The following is a 12,252-nucleotide window of genomic DNA, read 5'->3' on the forward strand; positions in this document are numbered from 1 at the left end:
AAAAAAAAAAAAAACCTTCATGAGGCGGAGCCCCTGCATCATCCCTGGGGACCCACTAACCATGCCTTGCTGCCGGGTCCCGGATGTGGCGTAGGGCACTTGTGTCAGTGGTGATCGGTGATGGACAGAGTGCCCCGCGACCCCAGGACCCACCCCGACCCCACGGGGGCATCACCAAGGACAGCAGAGAGCTCATGGATCCGTGTGAGGTGCACCTTCCGGCTCCAGGTCCGCCAGGTGCGGTGCGGGGCGAGGTAGGTCCCCGTCTCATGGACCAGCTCGACCTAGGACGGCGTATGACACCGCGGAGAGGCGGAGTCAGCCAGGTCTGCGGGCCCCAAGAAGTTGCTTGTGGATGCTCTGCTCCCCCCCATTCCAAGAACAGCTGTGATGGAACCAGGAAGCCTGTGCAAATCCACTCATGCCAAGAAGCATTCCGAGAGATTATCAGCACTAACCATCCGCCGCCTAAGCTGAGCGGGAGTCTGACTCACACTGGTCACCACGCACTTCTTACAGGGCCAGCTCAACCCCCGAGGAGCTGAACCGGCTCCTCCTGGACGGAATGTGCCGAAGCTAAGACAGGGACAGCTCCCTTCCCACCCCCACCCCCGAGGTTCCTGCAGCAGGCCGGCTGGGCCTGGTCTGCCGATGATTCCCCGCGCTCTCAGTTGTGCACTGTGCTCCTCTTGACGTCTCTGGTGACCCTGCTTCCCCAGTCCCCCACAGGTGACGGCTGTGCCGGCTCGCTCGTCACCAGCAAGCAGATGCGAGCTGCCTGGGCAGGCCGAGTCCCGTGTGGGGAGATTCTCCACCAGTCGAACTCTCAGAAGCCTGTTCTCTGTCCCTCCCTACAGCCCTACACGTCACGTCCAGAAACGAAGATAACAGCCAGTTCACTTCTCTCCCTAACCCTGGTGTCAGCGCTCAGGTGAGTTTTTTTTTTTTGGAGAGGTTTTTGCTATCGGGCACATGCGTTCACCAGAGAGACAGAGAGACAGAGAGATAGAGAGCAAGAAATCACCCCCCAGGGGGGATGGCCATGCTCTAATCCCTTCTCCTCTCGGGATCTTGAGCACGCATGCGCAAGCCCCCAGTGTGAGTTTAAGCCACGGGTTCTAGGACTCGAACTGCAGTCAACTACATGGGAGTCCAGAGATATAGCCATTACGCCAACTGCTGGTCCCCTCAGTTTTTATTTAGTTCAAACTAATGGTGCTTCAGGGCTTTCTGTGTGTCACGGGGCATGTGGGGAAGATGAGAACGAGACACCCTCCAGCCCTCCCGACCCACTAGCAGGGCCCGGCTACTCCACGACCCCTCTTCCTCCAGCCCTTCAGAGTTCTGAGCCTGGGCACAGGCAGCCACATGGGAAGGCTGCAGCCTCTGTGGGGCAGCACTTAACTGCTGTCACACCGGGCTGGCCCTCAGGGCTCCTTTAAAGTTCCGGATACAAGAATGTCATATTCCCTTCACACCGTTCAGTCTTCACACAGCTCTGAGATAATGACTCTATTTTTGCTTGACTAGTTAGAGACAAAGCAAAGACATGAATCCAGGCCTCGTTAGGGAAACTCCAAAGAACCGAGGGCTATCACCAACATGAATTCACGCCACACGGTCACAGCAGGACCTTGGGGGACCTCCGTCTGCTCTGAGGAGTCAGTCACAATAGTACCGTTAGTACAGCACAAATTCAAATAGCAAGTAAGTTTTCACACATATGTCCTTTCCAGAACTCACTATTTTTCCTAAAATGGAAAAGAACCACGAGGCTCACCTTTTTAATTCAAGTTTTTAAAGAAAAGGCCAAATCACCATCTTTTCAGAAGCGTTAAAACATACTGGGCAAGTATTATGAATGATTCAACCCAAAGCCCCTCAGCTCTTCTTTCTTCAACGGTCCCCAACCCCCTAAAAGGTCTCCATGTCCTCTGTTCTCCCTCCACGGCCTCTTCTAGAAAGACTCACCCCTCTACTAGATACTGACATGTCATCAAGCACAGATAAAACACAGGGGCCCAAGGTAACTGGAAGGCTGTCATGGAGGGGCTAGGATGGTCACGGGGATCAGCCTGGAGTGGCCCAAGGGTCCCCTCAGCGCCACCTCCACAGCCTCCTCCCACCAAGTCTCTACCTGGTGGGAAAGATCCCCTACCTTGGCAAGTCTATTTCCGAAGCAATATTTCACTTTTAAGAACAAACTTAATATATTTTTCATAATTCTGGATTAAACTTAAAATTCTTGCATTTTTAAATTTTTTTATTTAAAATCTGCACTAGATGTAATTCTCAGATCTAGCAGAAAGAAACCCCTAGAAACTTCAGACCTGCCTTCTTTGCTGGACTTCAGAATGACGACCACTTACGAGTTCACTTAGTTATTTTTTATTGCCAGAGGACGTGTGTGCTCGGCAGATAGAGTAAGAAAGAGAGAAAAAGCGTGTGCGTGGCCTTCCGGGGGTGACCAGGCTGCAGGCCTTTTTCCTCCATCCCGTCGGGGTTTGGGGCGTGTGCATGCATGTTTTTCAAGTCACCAGGTGGACTTGAACGGTGGCTGGCCACACGGAATCCGCTTTCGCGCACGGCTAGGCTATAGGCTGGCCCACGCTGAGGCCCCGGAGAAGTTACATACGAGGATGGCTCATCTGACCATCAAGTAGAAAACTGCTTTGAAAATGACCGAGGACCTTGCTGCTCATAACGGGATCCCCCGAAGGAAGAAACGGCGGCTAGAGATCTGCAGAACAGGCCAGTTCTCAAAGCCCAGGGGTCTAAACGCTAACGCACATCTGAGTGTCCGCCATGAGGCAATGCGACCAGGAAGGCGGTACGGTACCGTTCTGAGCAGGAAAGTGAACCTGCTCCAGGTGAATACAGACACGGAGGGCATTAGTGAAAGCCACTGACTCCGGACATCCCGTTCTTCGGTTGTCACTGCCATGCCAGACTTAATGACTTGCTATATTGACTTAACCATTAGGAGGTTATCTAGTTATCAGTGAAGAAAACGAAGGCTAGGCCCCTTATAGAACTATTACTTTCTAAGTGAGTTCTATGCAACAGTGAAGCAAAATTAGCGAACACGAATTTACAAGAGATGGCGTGTCAGCTTCCCCCACGCTGTCTTTCTGTTCTCCATCAGGACCCACCTGCCCAGGGCTTCAGAGACCGCATGCACTTAGCTACTGATGAAGCTGAATTGTCCCAAAAAGACCAGTCAGGCACACTGATCCTGTTCCTGGCGGAAATAGAGGCCCCTCGTTCACTGGTGAAGGCCTTTCTCTGAGAGTCTGCAAAGCGCACCTTGATGTCCTGAGCTCTTAATTACCAAGAATCTCAGACTTTTATAGCTGGTCATTTTATCGGGACGGCAAGTACAAAATGAACAAAGGAACACGTCCCCTGGAACTCTCACCAGTGCTGCTATACCATAATAAAAGACATGGGGCCACAGGGGACACCCACGTAGTAGCAGTGGCATGCGTGTGAATGAAGCGCCTTGCCTCGAAGTCTCATGATTCTCAGAACAGGTTTGAGAGCAGGGACAGGGCAGGGCCTTGGCTGGGACTCTGAGCGGTGCCTGTCCCTCTGTGCACCCACAATCTCTCTGTACTCCAAGTCTGCTTTGGGTAGGATGACAGTGAATCCAATTCTCCTTCCCATTCTCCTGCCCGACTGCACTCCACCAGGGCGGAGCTTGGAATCAGGCCTGGTCCCAGATGTACCTGACTCTACAAGGTACTCCAGACACTCTGTGTGAGAGGGACAGCCAGAGACTCCGTGTCTCTGACCCCCGCAGGCCAGGTGCTGCCCTCCTCTGGATGTGCCTGTGCTTTTCTTTCTTCAAAGCAAGGTCTAGGCAGCAGGGATGTGGGACGCAAAGACCCACTCAACTGAGCTGCCCCCAAGGGGTCCTGAGCCCGACATTAACCCCAAACAGTAGCACAGACAAGACAGCTATGTCAAGACCTAGACTTCTGGCATGATTGGATGGGCAGGAACAACGTGGTTTATTCTTTGTAATCTCATTGCCAGAAAACCCAATGGGGCCACTCTTAAATCTTGATGGGGGACCAGACGGAGGGGCTGAACAGCACGTACTGGTCTTCCCTAGTTCCTGTTCAGAGGCACGAGAGGGTACACCCACGTTAGTGTTTCCAGTTAGCACAGGAGGGTTCCTGTCCTACACTGCACCTCCCCTACAGGACAGGGTGTGGTGTCAGGGCTCTGCGAGTACACGCCATAAATGCTGAAATTGTTAATAAATGAGCCGGCCACACAACAGTGGAAAGGATTCTAAAGTAGTCTCAGAATATTTTGAGATCAGAAGAGATCATCTTAAATAATCTGTCTTGAGATCACAGGTACAACGTGGATGGGACAGGGCTGACGTCTGCCAATTCACATTCGGGCAGGCTAAGGACAGTGCGGTCAAGCTACACGGCATCAAACCTGAAAAAGAACTGCTACCTCCTAATCCTGGTGCTCTTTCAATTACCTTCCGCTGCCAGGGAGCTCTCTGCACCTGAAGGAAGGGTGCACTTCACAGAGTTTCAATTTTTCTTTCTTTCTTTTTTTAATTTAATTTCTTTCATACATTCAATCACTATACATCACTTAGCTTACACAGTGAATTTTCCCACCATGAATACACTTCACAACAGTCCAGTTGAGGATACTATACACGTTACCGTAACAGATCATCCATTCTGTGTCCCATAAATGTCTTGCCTCTCTATTTTCCCCCTTAACGTCTTTCTAGAAGGTGACTGTTGCTACGGAATACAAGATGATTCCCGAGTGTGGCAAGATAGCTGTGAGTCGATTAACCTGGAACCTTCACCAAAACGCAGGAATCTGAAGGTGGGAGAGAAAATAAAGAGGAAAGAAAGGGGGAAGCCAGAAAATCTAGATGGAAAAGAGGAGACGAGGCACAGAGACTGAGCAGGGGAAGGCAGGGGCCACCATGACCATCTGACATTTGTGACCAGTTGCCCACAGTGGGCTGTGCTGAGCCTCCATGGTCCTGATGTGGCTTCCCCGTGTCACCGGTGCCATGGTGCACTGACGTGCCACCCAGGACACTTCGGTTTCCGATTCTGTGGGCAGGGCAGCAACGGGGTCACCATCACCATTTCCTGCACCCGAGTTTTCCTCAGAGGTCTCCTGTTCACGTGCTCATTTTTTTCCTGACCTTCCAGAACATAGGAGGATGTGGTGCCAGGTGGAGCAGCAGAAAGCAACACAGGACAGGACAGGATGGACAGATGTGCGTGCGCGCACACACACACACACACACACACAGTTCCCTGAGAGCATGTCTGAAATGAAACGGAGTCTTGTCTTTATCAAGCCCATCCTGATACAGAACCTCAAGAAAGGAGAAAAAACACCAGGCCAGTGCGACAAACCCACACGTAAAACAGATCAGCATTAAACTCTCTCCTCCTTACTGCGGGGCAGGTGGGGGGTGGGGCGATGTCCCTCCATGCTCATGGGTCATCCAAGACCTTTTTCAACCTTTTTTTGTGTGTATTTGTTTATTTTCCATGAATGAGAAAGACAGAGAAAGGGGGAAGAGGGTGACACAGAGAGCGAGGGTGAGAGCGATCATCCCTTTGCGGGGCCCAATGCTGCACTCCAGCCCTCATGAGCACGGATCACGGGGCGCACGTGCTGGCAGACTGCGGGGCGTTCAGCAGATGAGAACCTGGATCCCACCTGGGTCAGCCTCCCACAGCATGTGCTGCCACGGCACCACCGCTCACGCTCCATCCAACATTCTGGGCTCTGGAAAAATCTATCAGGGCCACGGTGGTGGTTTCACGTTCCAATCAAATCACCTTAAATGGAATCTACCAAATCCGTAACACGGGCTGGTTATGGCAGGTCTCACCAATCCGCACATGCGAACTGAATCACGAGGATCCTAAGAACAATAGGTCATTGTTTCTGGTAACTTGGAACTCCAGCTGTCCAGATGCAGCCCGGATGGAAAATGTGCTTCTACACAAAGCACTGAAGGGCCCCTCTTTCCCATCAAGATTTCATCAAGAGAATTTCATCCAATTTTCAGTCTACACTGGGTTAAATATTTTTCCACACTTGACGAGTCACTTTTTGCCCACGCTTATGTCCTGAGTCATTCCATCCCCCCAAATTTAAGTGCAAAGACGGGGTAGCGTGCATTTCTTCCCCAAGCCCACAGTTTCTGTTCTTAAAATCCTTAGCCTGTTTATTCAACCACAGAAAGACAGAATAAAACAAGGGAAAACAAGCGAGTAGAATTATGGCCTGCAGAAACAAAAAGGACAGGTGGTTTTTAGACACAGAAGGCTTCTGCATCCCCGGCTGGTGCCTGATGCTGTGTGTGTAGCATTTTCTTGGCTGGAAATAGACCAGGTCACCATTCGGCTCAGACTGGCTTTGAAAAGTAGGAGCTGCCACCATGGATGCCATTCAAGGGCATCTGGTGACGCGAATGGCAAAGAAGGTACCTGCTCTCGGATGGCCTCACCCACAGGTGTGCACAGCAAGGTTCTGGGACACCTCCATGGCCCGCTAACAGTCCACAGTGCACCCCAAAGGACACACACGGTGTCCAAAGTGGAAAAGCAGCTTATCCTTCCCAAACCACAGTGTGCTTATCTTCTCAAAACCTCCTCAATAGTAAGATGACGAAGCAGCCAATTTTCAATACAAATGAATGGTTGGCTAGACACCAGAAACCCCACCTAGATAAGACCCTGCTTTATCTATCAGTGGCATCGCTTACAAATAAACTCACACACACACACACACACACACACACACAGGCACCTCCGAAAGGATCTTTATGCCGTAATCTACCCTCAGCCCCAGTCAAGACCACGCTTGGTAATTTCAATTTTTAAACAGTGTTTTACATGGGTGAGTAGGAATATTTGCTTACCTCATCCCACTCTAAAAGGTAGTTGGTGATTTTTGAACCATTGTCAATTGGTGCCTAAAAAAATAAATACATACAATGAGATTAGAGAAAGTTGTTCACAGACAAAACCTGGGAGTCCCCAACTTGGTTTAAACTCAGTGTCGATCACAGCTCCGTGCTCCTGCCGGGCACCAATCCCACAGCGGCGTGCAAGTTCCTTAGTCGAACGTCATCACACCCCCACGTAACAGGACTCAGCCGGAGGTGGAGCCCTCGCTGGCAGTAATCACACCCTGCAAACAGCCAGGCCGACCTACCCCCCCACCGCTGCCCTTTTAACAACGCAGCGCCCTACTTCCACGGGGCATACATTTTAAGAGACCCTTTATTTAAGTTCATGTATTTATTTCCTCCATGAGTGAGCGAGCAAGAGCACCCAGTGGCTCTCCACGCCAGGCAGCCATGGATCCCTGACACACAGTGCCTGGTGTATTCAGAGAGGACTCCAGACAGGGATCTGGAACCTTCCCCATGGCTTGCCTCACAGAGCATGCCATTTGATTGCTGCAGCATTGTCTGGCTCCTAAAAGGCCCAATTCCAGTCTAGAAGGGGGAAAGGCGTTTGAGAGATAGACACTGCCAGGGATCCTCCGGGGCACCGTCAGGACTGGATTTTTATATCGACCCCCATTTATTTCTGGATGTTAGAGATTACAAAGTGATCTGCGGCAGTAACTCTCCCTTCGCCAGAGGCTATTTGCTCTTCAGGTTAATAAAAAGAAGTTTCCTCATTTTCTTTCCTCTTCAAAGCATGCTGAGATCTGCTTCATTAAGAAAATAAGTTTTCAACAATGGGAAGGGAAGCGAGGGCTCTGGGAGGAAAGAGGACCTTGCAGAATTAAGACTGGCTAGCTAGGGTGTCCCTGCAGGTTCTGCCGGAGCACCGGGATGGTGAGGGCGAGAGACAGGGGAACTAAGGGAGAGTGGAGGCAGTCAGAAAGAGGAGCCGGGATGGCACAGGTGGAAGGGCGCTTGCTCAACAGTGGCACCATGGCGGGGGCCCCGGGTCAGACTCCTGGTCAACCTGGACTCACTAGGTGCAGGCATCTATGATACTGGGAGACTGGGAAGAAAATCACAGCCTGGGAGACCCTGTTAAAGATGCGGATTTTTCTGTCTGTCTCCCATAAAAGAAATAAATTAAATAAGAAAGAAAGTAAGAGAGGGAGGGAGGGAGGGGGAGAGAGGAGTCAGATCATATTTCAAAAACATGCCTGGACCTGCTCTTCCCCAGAATATCTGGATGCCCAAAGAATATCTGGATGCCTTACCCCTACGAAAGGTAGCCCGGGTCCCTCCAGCTGCACCCGAGCCCCAGCTCAGCGTTTTGCCATGTGTGGTCTGGTGTGAGCTGCCTAAAATCAGTGTCTAGTTGCTTTTTCCAAGAATAGGCAGATGTGATAAATACTCAGAATTATATACACAAGTTCCTCTTCTCACCTACCCCGGTTTATAGGAAGAACCCCGTAAACAGTCACTGTTGCTCTAGAATTCTGAATAATGACCTCCCCCAGAGCTCAGTAAATGCTAAATTAATTTTAAAAACCTCTTCTGGGGGCCAGCAGATGGTATAGTGGTTATGTTACTGGATTTCCACATGGCCGACCACAGTTTGAGTCCCGGATCCTATGACTTGAAAAGCATGCCAGGCGCGTGTGCGTGCGTGCCCAAGATACCAGGAGAATGGAAGAGAAGGGATTGTGGCATCCCCAGAATATCTGGATGCCCAAAGAATATCTGGATGCCTTACCCCTACGAAAGGTAGCCCGGGTCCCTCCAGCTGCACCCGAGCCCCAGCTCAGCGTTTTGCCATGTGTGGTCTGGTGTGAGCTGCCTAAAATCAGTGTCTAGTTGCTTTTTCCAAGAATAGGCAGATGTGATAAATACTCAGAATTATATACACAAGTTCCTCTTCTCACCTACCCCGGTTTATAGGAAGAACCCCGTAAACAGTCACTGTTGCTCTAGAATTCTGAATAATGACCTCCCCCAGAGCTCAGTAAATGCTAAATTAATTTTAAAAACCTCTTCTGGGGGCCAGCAGATGGTATAGTGGTTATGTTACTGGATTTCCACATGGCCGACCACAGTTTGAGTCCCGGATCCTATGACTTGAAAAGCATGCCAGGCGCGTGTGCGTGCGTGCCCAAGATACCAGGAGAATGGAAGAGAAGGGATTGTGGCATGGCTATCTCCCCTGGGGGGTGATTTCTCAGTTTCCCTCTCACTCTCTCTTGTTCACTCTCTCCTGCGAGCACACGCACCCTAATTCCTGGCGGATTGGTACACTGACTGGTTCTCGTTTTGCCTTATTATCTCCCGTGTAAATTATGACCGTTGCTGACTAAGAGGAAGAGGTCAGAAGATCTCTCTCCTTTTTTCAGTGTCTTTGTGGATTTGAGAGCAGATTGACGGCCAGAGAAGGTTCCCGGAAGAAAAGGGAGAAAGAAAACGTGAGACAGTTTCCTTCCGATGAGAAAACTCTTTTGGGCCGGTCCATAGCCTAGTGGTTAAGAAATCTGGATCCCACGTGGCTGCCTACGGTTCCGGTCTCAGCCTGGTGGCTTGAGCAGCACACTGGGCATGTGTGCCTGTGCGTGGAAGCCTGAGAGGACGGAGGCATGGAGGAGAGGGACTGCGGTGCGGCCACCTCCCCACCAGGGGTGCCTCCTCCCTCTCCGCCTCACTCCATCTCTCGCTGGCGAGTCCACGCACGCTCTGGCAATTAAACAAAAGAAAATAGAACTTCTTCTTGAAGCTGCTGCTTGTCTGAGACCTGAATTTATTTATCTGTTTATTTATTTTCCATCCAGGTTTTAAGCAGAGTATGTATCAGTGATTCCCAACTTTAGGTTTACAAGACCCTGGGGTCCCTCTGCTAATATTCCTTCTGTTTTCCAAACTAAACGGATTTTAATCCTTTCTTTAAGAAAAGATCTATTTACACACATATGTATAAATGTAGAACACACTTTTAAATGGATATTTATGCTCCAAGCAATTAAACGACAATGCCCAGCTGGGTGTGAAAACACTAGTAAGGTGGGAAATCACTGACCTGGATTATCCCTGGCAGCCAGAAAGGAAAATGAAATAGTTCAGAGTCTAAGCCAGTTTAAACTTTCCCCTTGTCCAAACACCACACTTGATGCTGGCCACTGGCTACGGAAGGAACGCAGCTGTCCCCACGGAGGGGTCTGCTGAAGTCCACGCTTCGCTGCGCACCAGGAGTCACGCTGCTCCAACCAATGCCCCAGATCAATTGGACAAAATATTTGGGGCTCTTCCTCGCCATCCTACCTCTTTAGTATTCTCCCCCAAACTGTCTAGTTTCATGACCGCTACTTACTGCACATGTTAATCTGTGCTTTAAGATATCGCCATACAGAAATAATTACTGCAGAGTTAAGTAACAGTGCGCTTTGCGAATGCACAGCGGTGCTGAAAGGCTAACGGTGCACCTTGAAGAAAGCACAATAACCTCTCTCTTCAGCAAAAGTTCTTTTTAGTCAGTAAATTGTATGTCATGAAGACAACTACATAATTCATCCTTTTAAAAATAATGACTGATACCTAGGGCTCCATTAGTGAAGATGAATGAAGCCCTAATGTGTTCAGAACACTAAAAATTCCGGGCAGTTTTAAATATTAAATATTTCAGAATCACCATGGAAGAAGCCAAAAGGACCATAAACCTACTTTATCTTTAAAAATTTTCTTTATAAAAATTGCTTTAATAAGTCCTTAAAGGCTTGTTGAAATAAACATCAAAAAAGGATAGAATTTAGCTGTTTTAGCATTTGTATCATTTATAAAATATTGCTTCTGATCCTAACTTTATCGAATCTCCTGCAAAGGAATGAAAGCTGGATTTTGAAGTCCCCTCCGCTCACCCCTTTGCCCATTCCCACAGCAATGGCACCTTTGCACATTGTAATAATTGGTTCCACACAGGCGCCATGTAGAAACCCAGTCACTACCGTGAAACTGGAATAGCGCTGAATACACGTTTCCAACGGCTACAGACGACGTGGTATCGAGACCGTGTACTGAGCGCGACCCACCTTCCACTGCAAGGTCAGAGAACTTTTGCTCCTGTGTGCCAGTTTAGGTGGGCAAGGGCACTCGGGTGCACAGCTGTGGGTGGTGAAGCTAACTGGCTCAGAACAGGATCCCTTTACGGAATTGTACATGGCGTAGACCCTGAAAACAGAACAGACAGATCGCGTCAGTGGTCCATCATGGAAGATCAGATCAGGGTTCTTACCAGTGAACGATGACAGCATTTCTTACACAGTGAACGCTGCGACTCTTGTTCTTAGCTGCTGGTCCTGTTCTGACCTACGTATGGTTAGCATTTAGGGATAAACTCTTGGGGACGTGCCACCCAAGAGTTTCGGTGTTAGAAACATAACTGGACTGCAATGTTAGGTGGGTAGAAACTTAAACCTGCTATGGTACTAACAAGTGGGGCTTTCGGGCCGAAATTAGGAGTAGGAGAGGTCATCAGGGCGGGGCCCCAGGACTGAGAACTAGTGGCTTCATAAGGAGAAGGACAGAGACACAGACACACGGATACGCATGCTCCTGCCCTGTTGTGGTGTGATGCTTGTGTGGCCGTGGGGCCCTGCAGAGTCCTCCTCAGCATGAAGGCCCGCACGTGGCCCTCTGACCTTGGACTCCACAACTGGAGCTAAGTAATCTCTGTCCTTTCTCTTTTACTCGGCATGCTACTCAGATGGTAAGCAAGAGGGAGAAAAGAATACATCAGGGTAGTTGCCTCAATGTGGTCTACTGTGCCACATTTGAAGATGGTCTACTGACTGGACCAGAATACGCTAAGAGGAAACGAAACCTTAGTCCCCAGAATGGTCCCCCCACACACATTCTAAAAACCACCTCTTGGCTGACTTCAGAAACAAAGCTAAAAGTAGAACTAATAGCTAATGTGTGAAAAGGGACAAGAAGTGGTCATGGGGGCTCATGCGCCAGAGAGACGGCACCAAAGTACAAAACACAGGGCGGGTGACGTCTCTGAACTGTTTAAAACACTGTCCACATTAGGCAACAAAACGGGCATTTCACACACAGAATCCAGCTTACTACGGCCAAGTGCGTCTCTTCCAGGTCAACCCAGGCAGGGCTCAGGTAGAGCTGATCCAGGGCATGCTGAGCTTTGCGCAGACTGCCAAGAGCAGGGATGTCCGCGCCGCACATGAAAACGCTTGGCTCAGCCCCGAACATATGCGCCTGGTTTCCGCAGAGAAGCTGCATGGAAG

General features: G+C 49.8%; 1 protein-coding gene across 4 annotated transcripts in view; it reads right to left on the minus strand.

Moving 5' to 3' along the window:
* Positions 1-12,252, minus strand: part of FNDC3B (fibronectin type III domain containing 3B) — a 317,671-nt gene that overhangs the window by 66,915 nt on the left and 238,504 nt on the right. For all 4 annotated transcript variants that reach the window (XM_027774421.1, XM_014590333.2, XM_027774420.1 and 1 more), the window contains 2 exons: positions 11,038-11,176; positions 6,931-6,988 (listed from right to left, as the gene is read on the minus strand). In XM_027774421.1, the coding sequence (XP_027630222.1) occupies positions 6,931-6,988; positions 11,038-11,176 (197 nt within the window). The remainder of the gene's footprint in view (positions 1-6,930; positions 6,989-11,037; positions 11,177-12,252) is intronic.

This window comes from Tupaia chinensis, unplaced genomic scaffold (assembly GCF_000334495.1).
Source record: "Tupaia chinensis unplaced genomic scaffold, TupChi_1.0 Scaffold000430_1, whole genome shotgun sequence".
Taxonomy (NCBI): domain Eukaryota; kingdom Metazoa; phylum Chordata; class Mammalia; order Scandentia; family Tupaiidae; genus Tupaia; species Tupaia belangeri.